Below are 24,668 nucleotides of genomic sequence, written 5' to 3' on the forward strand. Positions count from 1 at the left end.
CTTATGTGGCTGACCGCCCTACCCCATGCAGGAAAATCCCAGAAGGAAGGGACGGCTCCTAGGAAGGTGAGGAGTCAGTGTCAGTCCCTGTACCATCCCACCCCCAAAGTAATTAATATATGCCTGGACATGAGATTTTTCCATGCATGGTGCATGGAAACTCCAGTATTCAGTGACACTAAGCATCAGGTTTGCAAATGTTGCAGTGCCAAAGCTGGGCTCATTGCCTCCAGCCTGGGATATGGGATATTTCCCTAACTGTGCCACAACTGCCCGCCCGGCACAGCCCTGCAGCGGCAGGTCCCCAGCCTGGCTGGGGAGAAACTGGCTTTGACCCCAAGCAATGCTTTTTCCAGTGCTGATATTCCCGTCTCAGTGAGCAGCAGCTGCTTTTGAACTGGAATAGAGGGAATCTCACCCTCCAGTTATCCAATCCTTTGCTTTTTGGCAACTTGACATTTTGGGAAAAAACTGGTTGTTCAGTGGCAAACTATCTCCGCCTCTCATCTCTCTGCCACACAACCCCGCTCTCCTTGCACAGGGTATAGGTTTCTAGTAATGTGAGTTCCTGCTGGGCTCCACAATAGCCTTTCCAGAAAATGTTTAAAATGTGCATTGCATTAAAAGGTGAATGCAGATGAGCCAGCTGGCTCGCTGCTAGTACAGCACACAAGGCAGGGTACCACCCAGGGCGAAGGGGCTGTGCCAAGCGGGGCAGCAAGAAAATCCCAAAACAGAAGCAATGAGCATTGAGCTGCCTGGCCTAGGCAGGGATCAAAGGAAAGAGATGGAGATGGCAACTGCCACTGATGTAAATTGGAATTCATCTGTGTAGGAGTATGAGGGATGGATGGCCAGCGTGAGTGTTTGCATGCCGTGGGACAAAGGCAAGCTTAGAGCAGGCTTCATTCCCCTGCATTATCTGTATTAGTGGTAGGACAGGAGCTGCACACCCCCAAAAATAATACATTGCATTTTTAAACCAAGACACTGTGGGCATACCACTTCTTCCAATCGGTCCAGTATAGGCATTTAATAGGCTAAATGGTGTAATACAGCTACAGGACATACATACATTAGTAGATTATTATGTACAGGTGGCATTTTACAAAATTAGAAAGAACTGAAATAGAGCAAAATCCAACAATGTCTTACTCCATAAAACTTCCTTTCTGCACTACATGAAATATTCTACAAGCTAGACTAGAAAAATATGACTGAATGTCTTTTTTTTCCTTTTTAGTTTCTACAAAGCTTTTAATCCAGAAAAAATACAAAACAACTATTGAGTTTATTAGAGAGACAACACTTGCACGCAGACAAAGTAACTGGACATTCATAGACCTGCAAGTTGAATAGATAGGGCTTGTTTGTATAAAACGGTTTTCTCTCTATCTTGCTCTCCTATTTTAGGGCCTCTGGCCCATGTTCAAAAAAATAAAAATGGGAGGAGGAGTTTGGCTTTGCATGGTTGTTAGACTGAGGCCACACGGCTTTAGGAGAAAGCTTTAGTTTGAAGCATCCATTTCCTTCAGGTAAAATACTTCAAGGGAGCAACGCAAAAGAGGGAAAAGGAAAGGGAGGGGTAATTAGGCTGGAAGGAGGAAATCTGGCATTTCTATATGGGCTGCAGCTTTATGTACTAGGATGAAAAAAGTAGTGCTGTGTGGCGTTTTCTTCAGGATGTATGTAGAATTTTGTTGTTTCTTTGGGAAACTTATTTAGGGAAGTGCCATTGACCTCAGGTGGAAATAGGATAAGGGCCATCCAGAGCAGGAAGGGAGGGAGCGTCTGAAAGCAGATAGAGAGCACATAAAATTGGGGGAAGTGTTTTAAGCAACTGTTTTTCCTTTTATAAAGCAAATAGCAAATTAAGTGATATGTCTAACGTCATTCCTCAGGGAGCTGGGCAGATACAGATTGAAAGGAAATCACACAGCTAAAAATATGTCGTCACTGTTGTTGTTTTCCCCCCCCAGAGCTTTGTAAAACTTCTGGACGGTCGATGCAAAAGCAGCGTTTAAAGAGCACCTCGCATCCAGCCGGCTGCCTCGCCGGTGTGGCTCTTCTCCCGCCACGACCAGCTGCAGATGGGTCTGAGCCAGGGACCTCCTCTTGCTGCTCATGTGCTACCCAAACACGTAGCTTGAGCTTGTTCTCACTTTGTTGGCTTTACCAGAAAACTGTCACCAGGCAAGGGGGTGACAGAAAAGGCAGCCAGATTTAGGAGGTGCTCTTGAAACCTTCAGTTGCTTTGGTGAAATTTAGTGCTCTGACCAGAATCCCATTCATCCAACAAAATAATTCTGTGATAGTGTAGGTAAAAGTCTACATCAAGAAGGCAAAAGAGATTATTACATAGGTTGAGAGAGCAAAGTTTAACTTAAGTATCACATTATACTATACTACACTGTTTATAAAAAGGGTCCTAGATCCCAAACACCCCAAATAATGAGCTATAGTTTTGTACATAAATTAATGTTGCTTTGAAGTAAAATAGTCTCTTTCTTTTGTATTAAACATTCATTGCACAGAATTCTTTGTAAGTAAATATATTAAATTTGGTTGCTAAGAAGGTATAAACTTATTAATACATCTGGCCAGTAAATTTTATCCATCATCACATAATTAAAAGTTGCCTTTAGTGGAGAAAAGAAAGCACTTGGAATTCAACTTAAGAGTTAATGCTGGAAGAAATCCTGTTATTTCATTCCACCTACAGTGAGCGGCTTCTTCCGGCTGCAACATTAATTGGAAGTACAGACCCCATCCAGCCCTGCAAAGATGGAGAAAGCCAACTTTGTAGCTTATGGGACACTCGTCACTGACACATTCAAACCCTTTTGAGTACATGCATTACCTATCTCCACCAACACTGTCCAAAGGGTTGCGTTTTGGGCCGAGATGGCTGCTTCCCTTCCTGGGACGGCAGGAGGGAGCCTCTGGATGGTCCCCATGGAGAAAGGGGTTCACCCCTGACAAAATGGCCCCCAAATCCCCAAGGAAAATCCACTGGAGGCCTGAGGTGTCCAGAGACAGCTCGTCCCACCATGAGCTCTGGTTTCCAGGAGGTGGCTGTGCGACCAAAGCCGAGGGGGCCGTGCCGCGGGTGAGGGCACCCCCGGCACACGCGCGCCCACCAGCAGCACCGCTGGGGCAGGAGAGGGGTGGGTGTGCGTCCCGCCACCTCGCCCTCCTCCCCCCCTCCTGCCGTGGGTGGCTCGGGGGGGACCTGGCATCAGGCAAAACGGAGGGCGGGCTTGGGCTGTGCGGCGGGAGCTCCCGTCACCCACCCCCAACTCCCGCCTGGCTCGGGTTGAGAGAGGGGCGGCTGGGCCTCTGCGCCTATGTCACACACAAAACCTACCAAAAGCAGGGTTGTCACAATTTCTGCAAACAAGGTGGGACAGATCCTGCCCTGGCGGAAGCGGGGGCCATCTCGCTGGCTTCCAGGGAGAAGAGCGCGCGCCACGGCAGGGCTGGGCCTGGGCCTGAAGAGTGCACGGACAGCAGGACCCACCCCACCAAGCCTACAACAGCCAGCCTCACTCCACAAACACCAGCGGCTAGCTAATCCGTCAACGTACAGCGAGAAAGCACTTCTGAGAGGCGTGAGCCTTATAGAAAAGGTGGCTAAGGAAAGGCTGGTTCATCCAAATTTGCACATTTTAGCCAAAGGGAGAGAAGTGCTCTGGGCCGCCCTGGGGCCACAGCCTGGAGGCGAATCTTACACTTGCGTCTCTATACAAAAGTTACAAAATCAAATGGTGACATTATATTACATCTATTGTCCATAATATCACAGTGCTAGTTTTAAATGGCTAAAAACAAGAAAGGTTTTAGATTTAAGACATCCCTCCTGTAGAAATGTAACCCCTTTGTCCTGCTGTTGATACCTGAAAGCAGCCTTGCTGGAAAAAGGTAAAACCAATGAAATGTGCTAATTGAAATCAGGAACATTTTTTCCTTGATAATCTCGTATTTCCTAACACGTCCCATTGTTTCCCAAGGAAAAATTAATCAAATAATATGAATCCCAGCCTGAAAATCAAAATGTTGAAAAGAACAGTTCTAAAGCCCAGACGCTTCTTACCGGGTACTAACTAAACAAAACCCTTGCAGATTTAAATACAGATTACTTTGACATGTCTTCAGAGTGTGTTAACTTTCCAACAACATTCATAATGAAGTTTCACTTCTTAGGCCATGGAGTCCCTACTCATCCTCTTCAGTTCTGCTTTCCAGAGTATCTGTACTGTCTTCCACTTCTTGAGCTGGGTGCGCTAAAGTATCTGCAAAGAAATGGCTCATCAGTATTTATTTCCCCAGACAAGTACAACAGCCTTCATTTGGTTCCCTGCTCCATCAGGCAGTCAATTCGTTAGGATGACCAGACCTAAGATGAGCAATTTGCTCTGCTTGCAAACCAGTAGTTAAACCTAGTGTAGGGAACTCTGAGTTGCATCACAGTCTGACTTTACAGGGGACTCAAGACCTCAGGATAGATATTAGTGAGATGAGGTGATGATCCCTGTGGACAGCCACTATACTGGGATGGCTGCCTGCTGTCCTAGTGAAATCTGCTCAAACTCTTGTCCTGAAGACATAACGAGTCCTAACATCAATGCACAAAACCAACATAGAGGCCGTAATGTGCAACCTGGAGGTCAGCCCATAGATTTGGCTCATATTTCGTCTTGAATGATCAAACCCTGTGGTTCCCACCACCCAGAAACACCAGCTAGAATAGCAGGTGATTTGACACTTCAAGATCAGACCATTTGTCATTGCCCCTTTGAAGGTAAGGGAAGGTGCATCTTGCACCCCATCCTGGCTGCTGTCTCTGGATGTGTTGGGTGGCAAATGTTGGTGCACTGAAATGGAAACTGTGTCACTCTTTAAGAGGAAAGGAGAGTACTGAGATGAAAAAAAGAAAAAAAAAAAAAAGGAAGAAAGAAATAGACCAGTTCCATGCTGGAGCACTCTCTGTGAAAGCCACACTCCAAAAAGCTCTTATCTTTAGCCATATTTACCCCACAGTGACACTACTAGTCATATCTATATATTGATATAGTGTAGGTCCTGCTACACTAACACACTCCTGGGACACCACGATCCTTTGAAAATGTGCAGCTGTTAAACATTTTGCCTCTAGGCTAGGAGATAGGGAGGTAGATATATGCTATTGAACAAGATTACTGTTTCCTAGGGTGAACTGCTAACGTGTAGTAAACTGCCTGTTGTCCATGTGAGTGGCCAGCACTGAGGCTGATGAGGATGAAAGCACCATGTGCTCAAAAGCTGTGAGGAAAATTTCGGTCCACAGGACTCCCTCTCCAGTGCGGGTGTTTCTGGGCACCCTCAAACACCTACTGCTCTTTGGTATATGATTAATTTCAGTGCACGGCATGGCCTGAAACTGTTATTTTCCTATGGGAACAGGATGAAAATCAGTCATTCAGACCTTCCAGATCCATCTGCTGCTGCTGCTGCTGCTGGATACAGACTCTTTGGTCACCATGAAGACCCTTGTCCTCTGCTGATTTCAGATCATCAGGAGGCCAGCGCAGCTCCCCGCTCTCCACCTCCCCGGACTCGGTCGGCTCCACCACGATTGATGGCAGTCTTTTGGACAGCTTGGGGTACTTCTCACGTGAATCTGGGAAGGCCTGGTGAGAGATTTGGGGACATGTCTGTCAAAGCCTTGCCCAGGGATGCAGAGCACACAGAGTACCTGCTCCATCTTAGCATCCTTTCTACATTTGACATGTTCTCCCACGTCCATTAAAAAACCCCTTCAAACCGGTGCAGGGCAACAGTCCTGCGCAGGGAGGATTTCAAAAGCAGCTGAATCCAGCTCCTGGCTGGCCAAGCGAGGACACAGAGGGGCTGTGGGTCTCAGCACACTCTCCTCTGCTCATGCTGTCCCTTCCTGGGCAAAGAACCGACTTTGCTCACCAGTGTGTCGGGCAAGCAATTGCCTTGGCTTGTGTGATCTGACACGTGTAGTAAAAATGGAGACTTAGGTGACAAAATTCATTATGTTGCCAAACACTTGTGTTTCAGTTCTGGTGGGGTTTTAGGATACAAAGGTCATCGCTATAACAGTAAGCTCAATGGCTGCTGCAGCCCTTCTATCTGCTGTCCTTCTACTCCGATAAGATATTCATGTTTCCTTGCGGTGACAGTTTATTAAGAAACCACCATTCTGCAGAGCTATTTTCTGTTATGTGAAACACTGGATTTTATGATGCATTCATGCAAAACAGGTAGCCCCAGAGATCATCCTTACACAGAAGACGGTGCCAGCTTTTATTTTCATTTGTCACATTGTAGCTGCAGGTCAAACACTGCGTGATTAGAGCTTGAAGCTGAACTAGGTCTTTTCGGTGAAGGATATTGTAACACAGAAAAGTGCTTTCTCGTTTTCAACATTGCTGGTTCATTTAAACCTCTCAGGGTACTTTGGTTTGGATTGGGTTTTTTCCTCAGGAAAAAATCATTCCAGCTCCTCCAGGATGTTAAAATAAGACAATCTCTGTTGTTGCTTCACTGAAACCTTATCTCTAATTGGTTGTAAATTTATCCATGCTAGCTGTTTGGGGTTTTTTTAATTATTATTATTTATGTTTATTTTATTTTATTTGTAACAATAAAATCAAGGTGCAGAATAGGTGACTGAGCTAGGGGCTGAGAGCAAGAACCATCCCAGTTTAACTCCAGGCACTGCCACAGGTTTGCTGTGTGCTGGTGGGAACCTCCCCACACATCTGCAAGATGTTCACCACTGAATCGGGGTCTCTCGTGAGACTGAGCACTGCTGGATATGTGAGGCAGTCCCAGCACAGCTCCTGCTACAAGCATAGGCAGAAACACGCAGTTACTCCCTAACCACCACAAAAGTGGGCACATCCCCCAGGACATTGCCAGGGACCTGGGCGTGTCATAACCCACTGGAGCTGCTGGTTCCGTGGCTTTTGCAACCTTCCTTCATCCCAGTAGCTGCTCTCTCTAAGAGCTTAGGGTTTAGTTGTCCCACTTGGCCTCAGAGTTGGCATGGGGAGGCAAGCCCTTGGCAAGGGAAATTCTCTTCCTATGCGTCTGGGAAGCAGCAAGCACATTTTTATCATTGCTCTGATGACTGTATCGGACTTCTGGAGATGGAGAAGGACAATAATTCTCATCCTCATGCCCTCACTCCCCATGGTAGTGTTGCAGGGAGTCATTACCGTTTGCAAATCTACATGAAGGTGAAAAAAGTTGTATATTATTGTTAGTGTTGCAAAGAGAGACACGATTAAGAAGAAATTTCTTTTGTGAGAAAGCCCCTTCAGTGCAACTATATCAAGTGAATCACTGAAGGTAAACCTTTCTAATGCCTCCCCGAGCTGCAACCACATGGGTGTAACTCGTCCTGATCAAGCAATGCTGCTCATGCTGCCTATCAGAAAAGTTTCCCCCAACTTGCCATTACATAGCCTCCTCCTGAGCTGTTTATAATTTGGAAAGATATTTCCATGGCAGCTGTCTTGGCTGGGAGGAATTTTAAAGAAGCTGCTAATACGATCCTGCTATTTCCAAATATGAGACAAGGTAAAACCTCCTCGGCCAGGACAGGTCCAGAGACACCCCCGAGCAGCAGTGCACTCTTCTTCAGACCCATGGTGGAGCCCAGCTCCTGAGTCTTATGGCTCAGCTGGCAGAAAATAGCCAAAAAATTGTGGGCAAATTGCCTTATTTCCTCCCAGGGTCGCACATGCCCGTGACAGTGATCTCTTGCCCCTGCTGCTGCTGAGCCTGCTCGGGTGGCAGAGGGCTGCGTGACAGCCACCCTGTCCCCCAGCCTGCTGGCAACCCCTGGATGGGGGATCCAATACAACAAAATTTCTGCTTTTTCATCTGCTTTATGAAGCCTCAGGAAATGACACACACTTATCTAAAAATGCGCTAAGAGGCGATTATGATGGCTGCAACAAAATTTAGGAAAGGCACCTGTGCAGCCTCAACTTGGCTATTTTTGTTTGTGTCATTCTCATATGGTCTTTTCTCACACCAATCACATAATGTGTTTTTCCACCAGAGCCCAGTATTTACCACATCCCTTCAGGAATGAGTCAGGACTGGCAGGAAGCAGAGCTGCCTGTCAGGCCTCGCTGTGTTTTTCTGCGGAAGCTGGAGTGTGCAACGAGTGGGCAGGAGCCTGCAGGAGAAGGACCAGTCTCCTGGCTGGAGTGCTTGGAAGTTGCTGGAAGAAACCTAGTTTTCCCACTGAGTCACTGACTTTGTGCTACCTCTCTTTTCTTTTTGCTTTTTTGCCTCAGGTGGCCATCACTAAAATGGGGATGGTACCACTTTCTTCCAGAGGGGAAGGGTAAAGGAGCTAGGGCAAAACCTTGTGAGCATATGGTCAAGGACACCACAGAACAGCCCTAAATACATAGGTGGAGTCAGAGCTGGCACAGAGTTTGGGCAGTGTGCACTAATCCCATATTGAAAACCTGGGACTTGGTGAAAAAGAGGGAAGAGAATATTGAAAATGTGCTCTAAGCAGCGTCTGTCCTGTGCGGTCGATGAGGCATGGGAAAGCCTATGGTACACTCTTTAACTGCACACACCCTCTCGTTACATCCACATGAGATCTGAAAGAAATTTGCAAAATTTCAGTTCTGACTTCCCTGGCTTCCAAATGCTTGATTTTAACTTGCAATGGGCTGATCCTAGAGCAGTTTTCTGAGTCTGACTGAAATAATACACCTTGTGTTGCGAAGCATCTCAGGCCTACCAAAACACACTTAGGTGGCTCGTCCCTGGCAGTGTCACCGAGAGTCACAAGCACAACCATGGAGCACGAACCGGGGCGTGGGGGTGTCAGGACATCGTGATCCCTCCTGCTGGAACAAGCACTGCAGGCGGGTACATGAGTGGTGTGTGACTCCGCCGGGGGACTGAAAATGCTCTTGCACCTGCCAGCTAATGGCCCTGTCCAGTGCTGCTGCTATGGTGCCACAGCCATTTATGTGAATTACACAGTCTTTTCAAATGGTCTCTTTTCCAGAAAGGGAGCTCCCTCTGAGCCTGAGGAAACTTAGCTCATTACAAGGGTGGCTGTATAAAAGCTGCGGTGCAGTATTGGCTGGATGTCTTCACCACACCAGGGTTGCTCAGATCTGAACTCTTCGTGACAAAAAGCCTCTTTGCCTGCAGCCCTGCAGGGGACGGGCATCGCTGTCACTGTACCCCAGAGACCTGGCACCTGACAAAACCCTCCTGTCAGAACTTTTCAAAAATAAACCTAAGTAGGATCAAACATGTATTCCAGAGCTAGTTCTTCTGGAAGCTGTGCTCTGGAATTCAATATCTACATGTATGACAGTTATTGGTTGCATTAAATTGCTTTTGAAAAGCAACTCAGGATATTTTCCCGTTTTTCTGAAGTTACCTGGCTTGAAGGGCCTCCTTCTTCCTCAGGAGTCTGGCTGAGCGTGAATTCCTCCATCACCGGTTCCCGTGTGTTCATCACCTCTGTCATGCTGCGAATATTAAAGCAGAATGGGAAAACTCAGCTCTGAGCTTTGGTCCCACAGTTAATTTAACAAAATATACTGGCTTTTCATATTTGTTAAAATATTACAGACTGTCCTTTCGAAACAGCCCACCGGGAAGTGTTTCTTTGGCCCTCCAAGCCAACTGCCACTGCTGTGTGCTGTGACACAGAGCAGGGCATCGACCCCAGCTGTCCCCCGGGACAGCAGAGAGAACCCTCATAGAGTCCCAGAGTTGTCAGCAGGAAAATGGGAGTCCTCCAATGTTATCAGCAACCAGTTTATTCCTGATATATGAGCTCAGAAATTGCATCTGTTGACCAAAAAAAGTTACTGTGGAAATATCAGCCTTGAATTAAATTCTCATTCTGATTCTTCATAACATCTTCAATATTTGCTCTCCCAGATGTCTCTTCCATTTAGTCATGAGCCAGCACTTCTTTTTAAACTGTTAATTCCAGACACATCAGCTCTATCAGTGTCTAAGGGCCAGATCTGCAGTAATCTTTACTTGCCTGGGTGTTCAGAAAGGTGTTGAGTGGGATTTTCAAATGCATCAGGGAAGGTTTGGCACCTAAATCTCATTTAAATCAGGGACTTAGGAACCTAAGATGCTTACGTGCCCATCAAGCACCCCCCTGCACTGTTTGGCACCCGAGGCACTACAGCACTGTCCCTTGAGCTCTCCTTGTGCTGCTGGGCACTTAGCACCCAGAGCAGAGGGGTCAGAGCCGGCTGGGTCGCTGCACGTCTCTATGGCATTAGGATTGTCCTCACATTTGAGATTTATAGATACGGCATTCCATTGAAAGAAAAAAATGAGGATGCCTGGAAACTTCATAATGTGTATTACACATGTAGGAGCAAACAGAGCCTGAAACACTCTGACCTACAGACTGAAGGGGCCACGTTCATTTTGGATGGGAATTCATCACCCCTGGATGGGTTTGGCCCCAGGCATTTCACTCTCTCTAGCTGGCATTCATCAGGTACAGCAGCTAGTGGCTGCTGGAGCCTCCTGCAGCAGGCAGAATGCAGGCATCCTCAGTTACACCACCCTGCCACAACAAGCACCCCTTTAGGCACGACTAAATGCTGCCATTAATTCTGGTCCTGCTTCCCATACAAAAGCCTTCTTTGTAAAGGCTGCTCCTACTGAGAAATGAAAACTAAAACATCTGAAGGATAACTTGTTTCAGGCTTACATTACCAATTACCCCAGAAAACTAAATTTTACAATATCTGCAATTACTACAAAACCCTTCACAATGACTTTAATTAGCTGTAGCACAGAGCAGCGTGATATCACAGAGACTTTCACTCCCACTGCCTCATTTAAAAAAGAGCACAGCAGACCCAGGAGACACTCGAGCTCAGCTGTGGGCCAGGACCTGACCCCAGAGACACCCATCAGCTTAGGGAAAAGCCCTGGAGGACCAGCCTTGGACCCAACCAAAACTGAATTAAGCATCACACTTCCTGGTACACACACACACACACCAGGAGGGCAGAATCAGGCTCTGAAACTCAGCCAGAGGCTGAACCAAGCTCCTGATCTGGGCATCCCCCAACTTACACAGCCTGAATCCTGCCAGAGGCACGACACAGTAGAATAGGAACAGATTCTGACTGCTAGGAAGAGAGCCTTGAGCTCCCTGCTCATGCTTGGACATGTACCCCTCCCCAGGGACACCATAAGTCACCTAATCAGTAAAATACATTTATTTTCTCAACATGTGCTTTTATTCCTGCATCATCCAGCAGGTCGTAACACCGGGAACCCATGGATGACAGCACCAAGGGAGTGGTGATCTGGAAATGGGAGACCCTTTCCCAGGGTGGTCACCATGGGCCCAGCTGTGCCAGATGTTCCTGCCACCTGAGACAGCGCTTAAAAGGACAGAGCTGTGCCCTTGGACCCCGCTTTGCCCAAAGGGAAAGCAGCACTCCCTCCGATGCCTCCTCCCTCTTACCACCTCTGGTGCTCATGCAGCTCTTGCCTTTTTTTCCCCTGTCCTAGCCCTCGTCTCTCCCTTGGTCCCAGGCGGGCCCTTTTGCATCCCTCCTGCTGCCCCTCCAGCGCGAACTCTGAGGATGACCACGCTGGGCCACAGCAGGAGCCCACTCTCCCACCCCAGCGCTCGGGGCGGGAGGGGTTTCACACTGCCTGGTAGCCAGAGCCAGCCACGAGCCTGGAGGAACACAGGGCCCTCTGCTCTCACCACGTCCAAAACAAATATCTTTCTTTCTGGATCCTTTTTGGGGTTCAGGGCCCCATCCACAGCTGTCCTAGATTGCAGGGAAAGGGAAATGAGAAAGTGTGTCTGGATGGAAATAATATTGGAGGCTTCGTGGGGGGGCCGGGGTTTATGAAGTCTTGGGCTTGGCTACCACAGAGAAGACATATCCCACTGCTGTATGTCCTGAGGGTTGGTCCCCACTAGCCAGTGGCAGACTCCTGCAGTTGCCCACATCTGGCTAGTTTATTTTAGCAGCCTTTCAATATGTACCAAGTGTTTAAAACATTTCTCTGTCCTTGTTCCATGGGACATTAGAGATATACATCCACACACGCACTGTCAAATGTGTCATATGAGCTCAAAGATGTTGTTAAGACCTCATGAAATTCTATTATTGAGCAATAACGGGCTCCGTGCTTCCCTAAAACCACATTACACCCCGCAGATTATTTCTAAATGACAAAGACAAATGATTCTGGCTAGGAAAATGGTGACAGTCCTGCCAGTGTTACAGCAGATGCCTCAGTGAATCAGCTCCCAAGCTGTTGAAGCCCAGGCCATTTCACAAAATCCGTGCAACTTAAGGCTTTGATTGAATAGGATGGCAGAAGTGATTGTACTTGATGTGTTTCAGAAAAGAACATGGGTCCATGCAATTGGCAAAAGAATTAGGCTTTAACAGGAATAGATTAATTGTTCTCAGTCTCCACTTAGAAACAGTAAAGGAAAACAGAAGAATCTATATGGGCTGTGAAAGCAGTGATGCTTCTAACAAGCTTAACTAGGTATTTAACACTAAAAATAACTAGAAGTAAGATAATTGAGAATGCCACTGCAAATCAGTTCATCTGAAACTTCAAAATCACCTGTAGGACATCACTGAATTATTTATAATGCCACAGAGTCTGAAAAAGGGGTTTGGTGGCTGCTTAGGGCTTTTTAAACTATGATATATGTGCAGGAGAATTTTTTACTTTTTCAGCCAGGTTTGTTGGAAAAATATTGAGCCACTTTTTGTGCTGCTTTTATGTCAGTTGTACCAACAACAGAAAAGTGACTGCTACAAGCACATTATTGTAAGAACTACATCTCTTTTAAATTTGGTCTTGCATTTATTTTATGTATGGTAGATGCTGATATCACTCGTGATATACACTAATCATAGTGATGCAAAACAAGGCAATAAATAGGATTTACAAACAAAGAATAAATTCTGTTCTGGTGGATGAGTCACTTACTCTGAACCTTAAAATTCCCGTGGCAGTGAATTAAGAAATGCATTTACTTCCCCTAGGTTTAATTGAGTGCAAATATACCAATTAGGAGGGAAAAAAAATAATCAAAATCCGTTCTTGATTTTCCGTGAGAAAAACTACATTTAGAGAAGGTCATCTTAAATGCAACTGTTACAGTTGCAGGACCACACTATGCTGATCTTTTTCCAGGGGCATGGAGCAAATGCACAGCTTGCTTTCTGCTGTTTGTGATGGCACTAACAAGGTCAGTAGTGTATAGAGCAATATATAGATTGACAAGTGCTAAACCACCTACCATGAGAAAGCACTCAGAAAGAATGCACACATTTTTATTTTAGGTTTTGAGCAGAGGGCAAAACTGGCCTGTGAAATTCCTGGTGGCAAAACAGTATTTGAATGAAGACCACCTTCAGGATTCAAAAACATGAAGCTTCCATAGTTTATGTGGTTATGGAGAACAGGCAGGTTGCATGACACAAGCAAAGGTTTCCTTAAGAAGAGGGGAAACCCCCCATTTAACGGGACAGGCTGAGCCACGGTTAGGAAGAGTTGTTACCTGAAGCAGGGATCATCCTGGAGGGTGCTCAGACATGGACCAGACTGAGGCCTGATCCTGCTCTCACCTCGCCAACCAGGACAGGCAGCAAGAGGGGATGCCAGCCAGAGCACGGGGCTCTGTCGGGGATAAATGGCAAGTACAGGGCAGTGGCAGAAGAGGGCACGTTACCTTCAATCACATCAACGGATGGCAGTTCCAAAAACTGTCCTTGCTGCAGGCGTTCACGTTGTTGATGAAGTGTCGTGCAAACTCTGTCAAATCCTAAAAATGCCTGAAAGAGACAATACAAGAGTCAGAGTGTGTAACCAAAGAAACAACGCTGGCAGTGACCAGTGTGGAAGAGCACTACTGAAAACTTGCTGCAGAAACTCCTACTGTGAAGGTCTGTAAAATTTTCTGTGCCTGATGGGATTTGATCTCACTAAGGACGCAGCTTGTAGCATACCTTCTGAATTACCAAGGCAATTAATGTTCCAAAAACACCCAAAGCTCTTAGATGAAATACCTTGCAATCTGACTCTTTTTGTGATGCTAAATCTTATTCCTTAGTGTAAGCTACATAAAAACTGCTGAAACTGGGACACTCTGAAATTCTCCCATACAGGAATTTTGATGATAGTTGGAAAATCAGAAAATAAAAATGTATAACCTTATATGGTAAGATCAGTGTGCTTAGTGAGACACAGCTCAAAACATCAAAGAATGAGATTCCTGCTCAAGAAACTACTGGTCAAGACACAAAGAAGACAAAATATGCTGAAAGAAGGATATTTTAGGATTATGTTACTGCACGTTTCTTTCAGATGTCCCAGGAGATGGGATTTTTGCAAAGGTCTGCTCCAAACTGAAGGTAACACTCTGACTAGTATTAGGACAGGGAGCCTGGTGAGCAGAGGTAAGGATCCCACCGTTTCAAAGTGTGAGTCACTGATTTCTGATGACTTCTCTGTCAGAAAGTCTTAGCTGAAGAGTTTTAGGAGTTACAGCGCTGAATTATAGTCAGTATCTTGGCCAAAGATGATTTTCTGAGAAATTTGTTTAGCTCTACAGCTTGCCAAATATATATTCATGCCAGCCACAGCTATTTCCTTGGATGGGAAAAAGGTGTTTTCAGTGAAGTGAATGGCACTAGTGTATATATTTTATATCCTCCAGTGGCTTGGATTCCATCCCAAGTGATTAAACAAATCTACCTGCTCTGGAAGCCTTCCTACCAAGATTTATAACACCGGATTAACTGCACACCGATTTTATTCAAAAACAGTGACAGAGGAAAAATTGTGCATTGCATTCTGGAGTTTCTTCTCATGCCACAGGCCATGCTTATTGCGAATTAGGGAAGCAGGAAATCACATCTCCATCCCCAGGATTCAATTCAGAAGGTTTAATTCTTGTCTGGCAATTTTCCTTCCTAACCAATAATCAAACCAATTTCAAAGACGCTAATTCTTTGTCCCTTAAAAATTCCTGACTACACTCAGTGCTTGTCTCTGGTATAGAAATCAGAAAGCATCCGATACCATGTTATCCAATACTCTGGGAAGAAGATTTTTATCCCACTACCCATTATAAAACCGTTGCTATTAAACCTATGAAAATTCAGAACAAACTTGTCTACCTTCAATCCCTCCTTTAGAAAAGACTGGGTGTAATAAGAACAGTTATTACGCTGACTCATCTGTCAGTGAGAGACAAAATGGTGTAAGAGATAACAAACTGGGCACCACATGGCCCCAGGTTGGAATCCAAGCCAGGCCAGTTGGTGTTTAGAGGTATCTTCAGATGCCTGGTTAGCAGAATATAAGGATCCACACAGTACTGAATGACTTAAACCCACATCCACTGCTTTTCCAGTCTCAGCAAAAGACTTCTGGATTGAACTGTCCCAAGACCAATCCTCTCTCCAATGTTTTGGGCAACTCTGTCCTATGGTGCATACAACATCTGAGAGGGGATGTCAGCCCCTAGAGCTCAGATATTTGAAAGCTGTAATAAAAGAAAATCACTTAAGGACTGCAGCATGGAACAAGTCCCTTCCCGCAGCCCCACAGCCATATTTAAAACCAGAAAAACTTCTTCCCAATTCAAGACTGTTGAAGAATTCTGTGTTTCCAGTGTATAAAAACTACCAGAATACATTTATTCTCTGAAGAGGAAATACTCACTTTATCTACCTAACAGATGTGATTATCTTCTTTGGCTGACACTAGAGGAAGCATAAACTAATACCCTTCCTTTTACGATACTGCTTAATCTTTTAAAAACAAGGCACGGCTACTGAGACCATGCGACGAGCCTTTACTGCAGTGGAAGCAGTCTGGAAATTACTTGAGTAAAGCCTTTCTCTGCTTATCTCTTCTTGTCCCATCTTCCTTCTATCCACCTTTGCTGGGTTGCTGATTAGTCCAGTCTGGAGCCCATTTGATCAATGCATCCTCTCCCAACCTACCCACTCTTCCTTTGCCTCAGCTTGATAACCACCTGCTTCTGTGGTTCCAGGAGTACCAAAACAGCTGTGCTGCTACTAAAGGTGAACAAGAAGTCTCAAGTCTCAGAGACCAGTGACACTGCCTGGCAACCCCTCCTCTGGGCCTGGAGAGCCCTGCCACATCTCCCAGTAAAGAACATTTGATGTAGGGACTACTCCAATGAGCTGGTCATGTCCTGCTTCTTTAGGAGCTGTAGCACCAAGCAAAGCATGAGGAGACATAACTAAGGGAATAATAAGAGAGTTGGTTCCACCAGTGAGACCAAGCAATGCTTCAGTGGTGGCCCCTTCGCCCCGATCAAGGGTCCTCAGCCTCCCATCACACACAAAAGGATGGATTTCCACCTGTGCCACTTGGCACGGGCCAAAAGCCCGGGCGCCGAAAGGTGCTCTCTGGGCTTCTCTCCTACTGCAGAAAGTGTCTGGGACATACTGTGTGTTTGGAGTTTCTACACCACAAGGGCACAGTCTGTCATGGTGGGGTGGTCTCACCACCCACGGGAGGACAACCGGCACCAGGGAGCAGAAGCAGGATGTTGTGCAGCAATTCTGGCCAGCTGGGGTGTGTGGGAAGCCCAGCCTGGCTCTCCCTCCTGGGTCGTGCCTGCCCTTGCTGGGCGGGAAGAGAACTCCACCATGCACAGCAGTGAAGGCCTTTCCTTGGAATAAATCCACTGTGAATTGCAAAGTAGATGTTTTTAAGGTGAGTGTGCTTCACTGGGCAAAAGAGAAATAGGAACCGGCCACACGTTGCAATCCTAGCAGCCCGCAGATCGGCTGCTGGATAAAGGAGCCCCGTGTTTCAGAGGCGCCGAGCCCCAAACGCTTCCCCAGGAGGCAGCAGCACCTCCAGCATCAGCTCACTTTTATTTAGAGATGCCTCCTACCCTGAGAGCATCACACCTCCTCCCCCAGCTGCCCCAGTATTAGAGACAACTTGATGGCAGAGGGAGACCTGACCTCAGGGTGCCAGGGCTGCTGCTAGGTCAGCAGGGGGTGCAGGACAGCCTCCTCCTCTCCCGGGCTTCCTGAGTTAATTTAATTGTTCCCCTGCTGAGCACTCATGGAAATATTATGATAACAGCCTAACAATACCACGTTGAAGGTGCACCTTCTAACAAGTAAGTGTAGATAGGCAGCAGAAATTGGCCTCGAACCACCGCTCTGTGTACAAATTCATCATTTTTCTGGCACTGCAGAAACGGGAGGCGTCCCCTTCTTATTTCAATGGGACAATATGAGGGGCTTTGCCAGTCCCGTATTTAAATTGTGGGGAAGAGACATCCCCCACATGGCTCTGCAGGCTCAGCCTCACGCGCGGGAAGACTGTAAAGACAGAGCTCTGGGAGCTCACCCATGCAATCGCAGTGCACGCGCGGTTCCCACTGATTTCAGATAGTGCCTCAAACAAACCAGGAGTTCAGCCTTGGGCGCCCAGTCCCCCCCGCTTCACCCCACTAAAGCCTCCGGATAAATGCAAACTTTTCTTCATTCAAGGAGTCTAGTCTTTGTGTGTGCTACAAAAAGAAACCCCTGCTATTGATTACAAGGAAAATTGGGACAGGGCATGCATAAGAATGGTGTTAGGCAGGAGGAGCAATGGTCTGCTGCTTGATTTTTGTGAAGTGGAAAATTTCAACAGGACACAGTAAACCCTACTCAGCAGTTCCCAATAAACAAACAGGTCCGGGGAGGTTTTTCCACCCAGAAGAAAGGGTGCCTTATTTGGGCCACTTTGCTGCAGCAGGTTGGGCCGTCAGTTCAGCCAGGGTGGATGAGTGGGGGATCCAGAACAGAGCCCTGGTTGTTGTGGTGGATGAAGCCATGAAGGGGATGCTCACACAGTACCAGAAGGTGCATGTACCTGCAAGGAAATGTCAGTCGGCGTTTTCTAGGGCCAGGTGCTTCTGTGGATCCAACTCTTCTATGCCTCAGGCTTACGTTAGCATCTTAAAAGGATGGAGCTACAGCCCAGGCCCTGCAGTGCTTCAGGCCACAGAGGTGGCCTGGGCCATCCACACACAGAACCATGCCCAGTACCTCCACTGAGGGTGGGACACCAGCTTCAGCGTGTTGGCACAACCCAAAAGAAGCGCTTACCTCAGTGACACCCTGCAGCCTCCAATTTCCATGACTGCCTACTGAGCTCAGCTTTTGGACACCGCAGATAGGAACTTGGACAGCTTCTTTGTTTCCCCTGGTTGCACATTTGTAATGGATGCACTTTATGAAGTGTTGTGGATTCCATGGGACTAGCGAAATGTAAATTACCGCATGGACCACAGAAGATAAATGCGCGTGTGTATGAACTCCTATTTAAACCTCCCACTTCTTTTTGGATGCAAATCTCTTTCCTAAGCAACTGAGAAAAGTGTGATATGTGTCAGAGTCTGGAGATTAGAGATCTGTTCTGTTCCCTCATTTCAGAAGCTCTTGTCTTTGGCCACCCACGCAGTACTTGAGTTCTGCTCTCCGCAGGCCAAAGCTGCCTTCCTCTCCTTGGCAGCGTGTGCTCTGAAGAAGATGTTGATCTCTCTCAGGAAGCAGCGAGATGAAATGACTCTAGATGTGGAGGAGCAGGCATTTCAGCATGAGACACAGCACGTAGTTTGGGAGAGCGAAAAGGGGTAGGAGGCTGCTATTTCCAGACCGTGCTGCCTCTCACCGCTAACTTCGTGGCGAGCTGGAGTTTTTACTGTTCTTGCTCCAAAGAAACTACTGGGGTAAATATCACCCTGGGGAATTTCTCAAACACTCATATGTGGACTACCAACACTAGAAAACATAAACTCGCAGAGGGCACGGTACTGGCAGATCACTCTAACTCAGCCTCCTTGACTCCTGGTGTTGCACAGTGAGGCACCAGGGAATGGTTGTTCTTCTTACACCCCCAGCTCCTCAGCTTCCAGTTTGTTGCACTTGTTTGAGTTCCTACTGGCCCTGTCTGCAAAAAGGAGCTAGAAACTTGACTCATAAATGGACAAAGATGAAGGAAAAAGATCTAAAATGTGCCTAACTATCACAGTTTTTAAAGCAATCTTGTGATTTGGGGGTGATTTAAGCCAAATTTTTTTGCAAATGATGTTTGCAATGCTGCTTGCTCTGGGTGCTTTCTTGGTAGGTTTTTCTTCTTCTTTTCCCTGGCTGCTTTAGAGAAGCTCATTTATTTCAGCTCTTTGATGTCAGCACTAAACTACCTGAGCTTCCTCGCAGAAGGTGCCACAGGGGATAGGTACGGCAAGGGAGGAGAGCGGGGCAGGCAGCCAGGGTGCTCAGAGGTGGGGATGGGGAGCAGACAGCCAGGAAGCATGTGCAGAGCAGCGGAGGGAGGAAGAAGCAGAGCAGATGGGAAGAATGACTAAGCCAGCTCCTCTGAACGTTGGTAGACCTTGGCATCATGGAAATCTCCACAGAGTCTTCATGGAACCATGTACTAAGAGAAGGTTTGGATTTTTATTTTTTTTTTCTTAACATCAGATTCAGCAGCTAATTGTGAGAGGACCTCATTAAGAAAACAGCCCCATCAAAATTAGAGATAAGCCTCAATAAGCTGTTAAATGTTTTTAGAGGTATCTCTTATGGTACTTGCTATGAAAATACTCTCTCATCTGAGAACCTGCTTTTGGAATCAGAAACGCCTGTGCTGAGCAGAGTGTTTCTGAGCTCTGCTCAGGCAGTCAACCTTGCATTGGCTTCAATTTCTCAAAAGAACCTTACAAAGCCATCACCTTACAAATAAGCATATAATTCCTTCTAACTCAGAACAACCACTACTAAAGGGTCTCAGAGAGAAATCGTTTCATTTCTAGGATCTTCCCTGGAACACGACAATTCTCTCATCCCTTATATTTCATGCCATGATTGTCCCTCACCTTATAGCGCCTGTGGGAATTGGTGACAGATGAAAATTGGCTTCCTGTGCTTCTTTCTACTATTCCCTAGGTATTTCTGGATGGTCCTGAATTCAGGCCACAGTCCCACAAGCAGAAGGTGATCAGGAAAAAACATATCTTAGGGCATCAACACAGAGTAGACGATTCTTAGATGGAAACACCACAGGAAATGGATTGCAAAATGCCTGATATCTTTCTGGCACTGTGAAAGAATACTCCGGGCAGTCTATCACTGGGCTCATTTCTAGGTAACAGAATAGGATAAGAGATTAGGTGCGGTCAGGTAGAACAGTATTTACTTAAGAGATAAACTAGTTCTTTCCTTGTAACTTTGGGGAAATTAGAATAAGGTGCTATCAGTGCTGTAATATGATGCAACACTGAGCATTTAGTAGATAATTTAGTAAAGCCAATGCAGCAGAAGTGTTAGATTTAAAAAACAAGCAAACAAAAACCCACCAGACACTCCTAAGAGACCAAAGACAATTAAGAGACTTTTAATGTTCCCTCTTGGTAATTAACAGCACAACCACAGGTGTCACAACATCACAACCTCACACCAGAAATGCAGCAGGTTTTCTCTGGGAATTAAAACTCTGTCACTCTAATTGAATTTCCAAGTATGGGAAGTTGCCTAGCCTGAGATGGAGGATATGAGAACACCATGTGCAACTGCAGCAAGAATGGGCATGATGGAGGGTGAGGACAACACACAGCTAAAATAAAGAGATTATTAAAAAAATAAAAATGCAGTATGTTTGGTTTTGGTTTTTTGAACGAGTCATTAATGCTGAGAGCAGATATGCATTAATAGGGCTATGAGTCCTGCTGCCAACCAACTGACATGCACCTTCCAGATCTAGAGGTCTCCTAAATATTTGCACAGAGGCAGTTTATGTGTGTGCACGTCGGAGACAGAATTCAGCTGAAAATTCAAGTTACATCTTACAGAAGTCACAGTGGTCTCAACAGAGGGGCTGGACCTGGATTATTCTCTCCTAGTCCTATGGGGACATGGGCACCATGGAGCAAAACACTGTGGGATCGGTCAGTGCACCCTGATGAGAGCAGAGCTGGACCACGGCTTCCTCCAGCACCAGTATCTGCTCTGCAGAGGATGGTGCTGGTCACACTCTCCCCGAACCATGAAGGAGACGTGATCCCAGCCCCTAAGGACTTGCAGTCAAAGACAGACAAAGGCTGAAACGGGGGGGGGGGGGGGGGCGGGGCTGAGACAAGATTTTAAGGACCTGTCGCTATCAATTAGTTTCCTTCATTCTAGCTGGTTGTTATTGGTTGGCAGTTTTCCTGGGGGTTGCAATAAAGCCTTCCTTTGAAAACGGAAAAATGCAGGAAATCAATTCATTTACAGATTTTTCCAGAGAATGCACACATGTCTGAGGAGCAAAGGGAAGGGCTGCTGCTGAGGCAGATGCTGGTCTCCTTGAAGTCCTGGCACAGCTCCTCCCGCCTTACGTGACTTAGGATCTGCCCCGGATCAAGGTTTCTCTGACTGACCCCTCCAAAATAGACAGCTGTGGTTAAATAGGCTCAAACGCAAGGGCATAATTTCAGAAATGAGAGAAAAGGATTAATTTCAGCCTGTGACATTATGGGGCTGATACCCGATCTACGCAAAAGCCTGTTGCTTAATACAAAGAGATCATTGTGAGAAGGGACAGAAAGTAGTGACTATATTTGCACACTCATTTCTTCTACTAAAGTAACGTACCAGAGACATTAGAGGAAATTCCACTTGATTGACAAATTGTCAGGCTGGATCGGGAAAGCAAGGAAACCAGGTCAAGTCATTCCCTGTTTGCTTGTTTTGCTCTCTGTTATCATAATGTTGACTCTGAAACCACGTTTTTTAAACGCAATATTAATTATCAAAATCCTGAGCTGTGAGCTGGATTCTTTCCTGGGCACAAAATTTGTTGCTCATTAAATCTAAGAGACGGAAAACACTGGCTTGAGCCTGGTTATGTGTAGGCAGATTTCCCCGCTTCACCTTCCTTTTCAGGCTGCTCGTAAGGAGGGATTGTGCGGGGAGCCAGGCTCCGGGACGGGCGTCAGCACCGACTGCTGGGTCCCTCAGTACGAGTCGAGCCTGTAGTCAGGAGGGCTCCCTTCGCTGTACCACTGACTGCACAACTGCAGCAAAGATCTCAGTCAGGAAAAGACCAATGGAAACAAATTTCTCTCTGTATATTGCTTATTGTGGCTCGAGGGGTTAATGCTACATGCAGGCTAACCTAACTCCCTCTCTGCGACTGGAGTCATATTCAGAGATCTACAAACACGGCTCTGTCCCAGATGACAAGAAAATTTTTGTGGTGTGTTCATTTGGCAGCAGGAAAATATTCACACCCCTTGCTCAGAGTGAAACATAGTCCTTATTTACAGAGCAAAGTAGGTTCTTTCTTTCTTTACAAGTAACCGTATGCATGGTATTTGCTACCTGATGGGAAAAGCAGGATTTCAGTGTTCTACCCAGCTCAGCCAGAGTGCGAGCAAAAGCATCACTGTCTTAAACTTGTGCTTTGTTACCCGCTTCCTCGCCTCAAAAGTTGCCTCGGAAAAAAAAAAAAAAAAAAAATGAATAAACAAACAGCTGAGGCGATCGCAGTCCGCAAACCGACAACTCCCTCAGTGCTACGCTCATTCACCGAGATTCCTTCACACCGCCCTTTCGGCCGCCGAACAAGTTGGGTGGTTTTGTTTGTTTGGTTGTTTTAAAAAAAAAAAAAAATAAAAAAAAAATAAGCAGAACCCGATTATCAGTGAATTCTCTTTCACACCCTTTACTCAAAAAGCATCCGGAGAAGCACGCCGCCGCCGAGGCGCACGTTCCGCCCTCCCTTCCCCCGCAACTCCCCGCAGCCACGCGTGGAAGCGAAACCACTTGTTCCCGCGGCCCGCGCTCGGCCGGCCCCGCGGCCCCGCGGCCCCACGGCCCCGCGGCCCCACGGCCCCACGGCGGCCGGGCAGCAGCGCCCCGGGGCCGGGGCTGCATCGCGGCACTGACAGGTGCCGGCTCTTCCCCGGGCCACCGCCGGACCCCGCAGCGAGCCCGGGGCGGCCGCGCCCCGCCACCCACGCACCCCCCCACGCACCCCCCCAAATCCCGGCGGAGACCCCCCCGCCCCCCGGCCCGGCTCACCGGCGGGGCAGGCGAGGCGAGGCGAGGCGGCAGCCGCCCGCCGCCCATGCACGGCGGCAGAGGGGAGCCGGCAGCTCCGTCAGCGTGTCCGCATCCTCCCGGGCCGGGCGCCTCCCCGCCCGCGGACCGGCCCCGCCGCTGCCAGCGTGGGGAAAACCACTCCCCCGGCAGCGCCGGCGGGGCGGTGCGCAGCCACGGCCCCCCTCCCGCCCCCCCGGCACGGCACGGCACGGCACGGCACGGCACGGCACGGCACGGCACGGCACGGCACGGCACGGCGCCCCACGGAGGGGGAAACGGGCGGGCAGCCCGCCCTCGCGGTCTTGGCGCTTTCTGCGGACACGCGTGGAACCGCGGGGCCCCACCCAGCCCCGGCCCCCCGCGCAGTCCCGGCCCGCACAGCCGCCCCACGCGCGGAGGGGGACACCTCCCGGGAGCAGTTCCCCACCGCGTTCTGCGCACCGGTGTGGGGCTGACACGGGGCTCCCGGCGCGTTCCCGCAGTAGTCCCTGCTGAGAAAACGTTTGAGTTCAGGAGGCACAAACTTTTTTTCGTTGGTTTTTTTTTTTTGTTTGTTTTTTTTTTGTTTTTTTTTTGGCGGGGTGGTTCTTGGCGGGGGGCGGGTGCTCCACCCCAGGGTGTGTTTTCCAGCTGCATCCCGTACCCGCGGCAGGGACACGGTCTCCTGTGGGCAGCATCCCACCACCACCTCGTCCAGAGCGGCCACAGAGCTGGGGCTGGCAGGCAGGCGATGCCAGCGCTGTGGCAAGAGGCTTCCCCCTGCCAGGGGGCTGCCAGGAGCCCACCTCAAACCTGCCGGAGAGGGGCTGTCAGGGGAGCATTTGCAGCTCTGCTTCTATTTGCCGGGAAAAAGGCAGAAAACACCCGCAGTGGGGTGAGGAGCCTGGGGAGCAGCAGTGGGGCGATGTGATCCCAAGGGCTGTACAAAGGAGCATGATCCTCCCCGGTGCTGAGCGTCCCCCTGGGAAGCTGAGGGGTGCGAGGGGAGCTGAGACCTGCCTTCCTCCCCCTGCGCACCCAGCGATCGGAGCTGCGAGCTCAGCCTGCAGCGCTGCAGCCCCCGGGGGTCCCCGCTTCGCTTGGCCCCGGGCGCAGTGGGAGAGACCCGCACCACGGCTGCCGGGACGGGCCTTTCCTTTTGGTGCCTTTCCCGAGAGCGGCACTTCCAGCACGATGGGGCGGCGTGAGCGCTGAAGGGGAGAGGGGTGTCAACCGAGGGAGGCCCTTCCAGCATTTGGCTGGCGTGAGGTCCTGCCAAAGCAGTGCCGGCACGCGGGGAGAGCGCGGGGCGCATGGAGCACCCGGGTGGGCACCGCAGCGTGCTGGAGCCTCTGCCCGGCCAGCGGCAGGCAGGGGAGGAGGAGGAGATGTGTAACCTCCTCTTTGATCTCCCCTGCTCGGGCTAACATTGAGCTGTGAGGAAACAAGTTGCTCGGCCTCCGTTTCATGGTCGGCTGGTGGGGGGAGAAATGTCAGCGGCTGATGATTTCGGGGAAGACACCCGCC

The 24,668-nt window shown here is 48.2% G+C and overlaps 1 protein-coding gene across 1 annotated transcript; it reads right to left on the minus strand.

Moving 5' to 3' along the window:
- Positions 1-1,008: 1,008 nt before the first annotated feature.
- On the minus strand, positions 1,009-23,301 carry LBHD2 (LBH domain containing 2). The gene is made up of 5 exons (XM_032981609.2): positions 23,142-23,301; positions 13,766-13,868; positions 9,440-9,530; positions 5,465-5,669; positions 1,009-4,292 (listed from the first exon to the last, which is right to left on the minus strand). The coding sequence occupies exons 3-5, from the start codon at positions 9,527-9,529 to the stop codon at positions 4,216-4,218; spliced, it is 372 nt and encodes a 123-aa protein (XP_032837500.1). The 5' UTR covers position 9,530; positions 13,766-13,868; positions 23,142-23,301; the 3' UTR covers positions 1,009-4,215.
- Positions 23,302-24,668: the final 1,367 nt, after the last annotated feature.

Source organism: Tyto alba, unplaced genomic scaffold (genome assembly GCF_018691265.1).
Source record: "Tyto alba isolate M040663 unplaced genomic scaffold, T.alba_DEE_v4.0 Super-Scaffold_29, whole genome shotgun sequence".
Lineage (NCBI taxonomy): Eukaryota > Metazoa > Chordata > Aves > Strigiformes > Tytonidae > Tyto > Tyto alba.

Bases quoted from the DNA above. Each gene is read 5' to 3' on its own strand.
- LBHD2 (XM_032981609.2), bottom strand. From the start codon at position 9,529: ATGACAGAGGTGATGAACACACGGGAACCGGTGATGGAGGAATTCACG. The intron at 5,670-9,439 runs GTAACTTCAGAA...ATCTCTCACCAG, and splicing joins AAGGAGGCCCTTCAAGCCAG to GCCTTCCCAGATTCACGTGA. The intron at 4,293-5,464 runs GTCTGAATGACT...ATTTCTTTGCAG, and splicing joins GCAGCAGATGGATCTGGAAG to ATACTTTAGCGCACCCAGCT.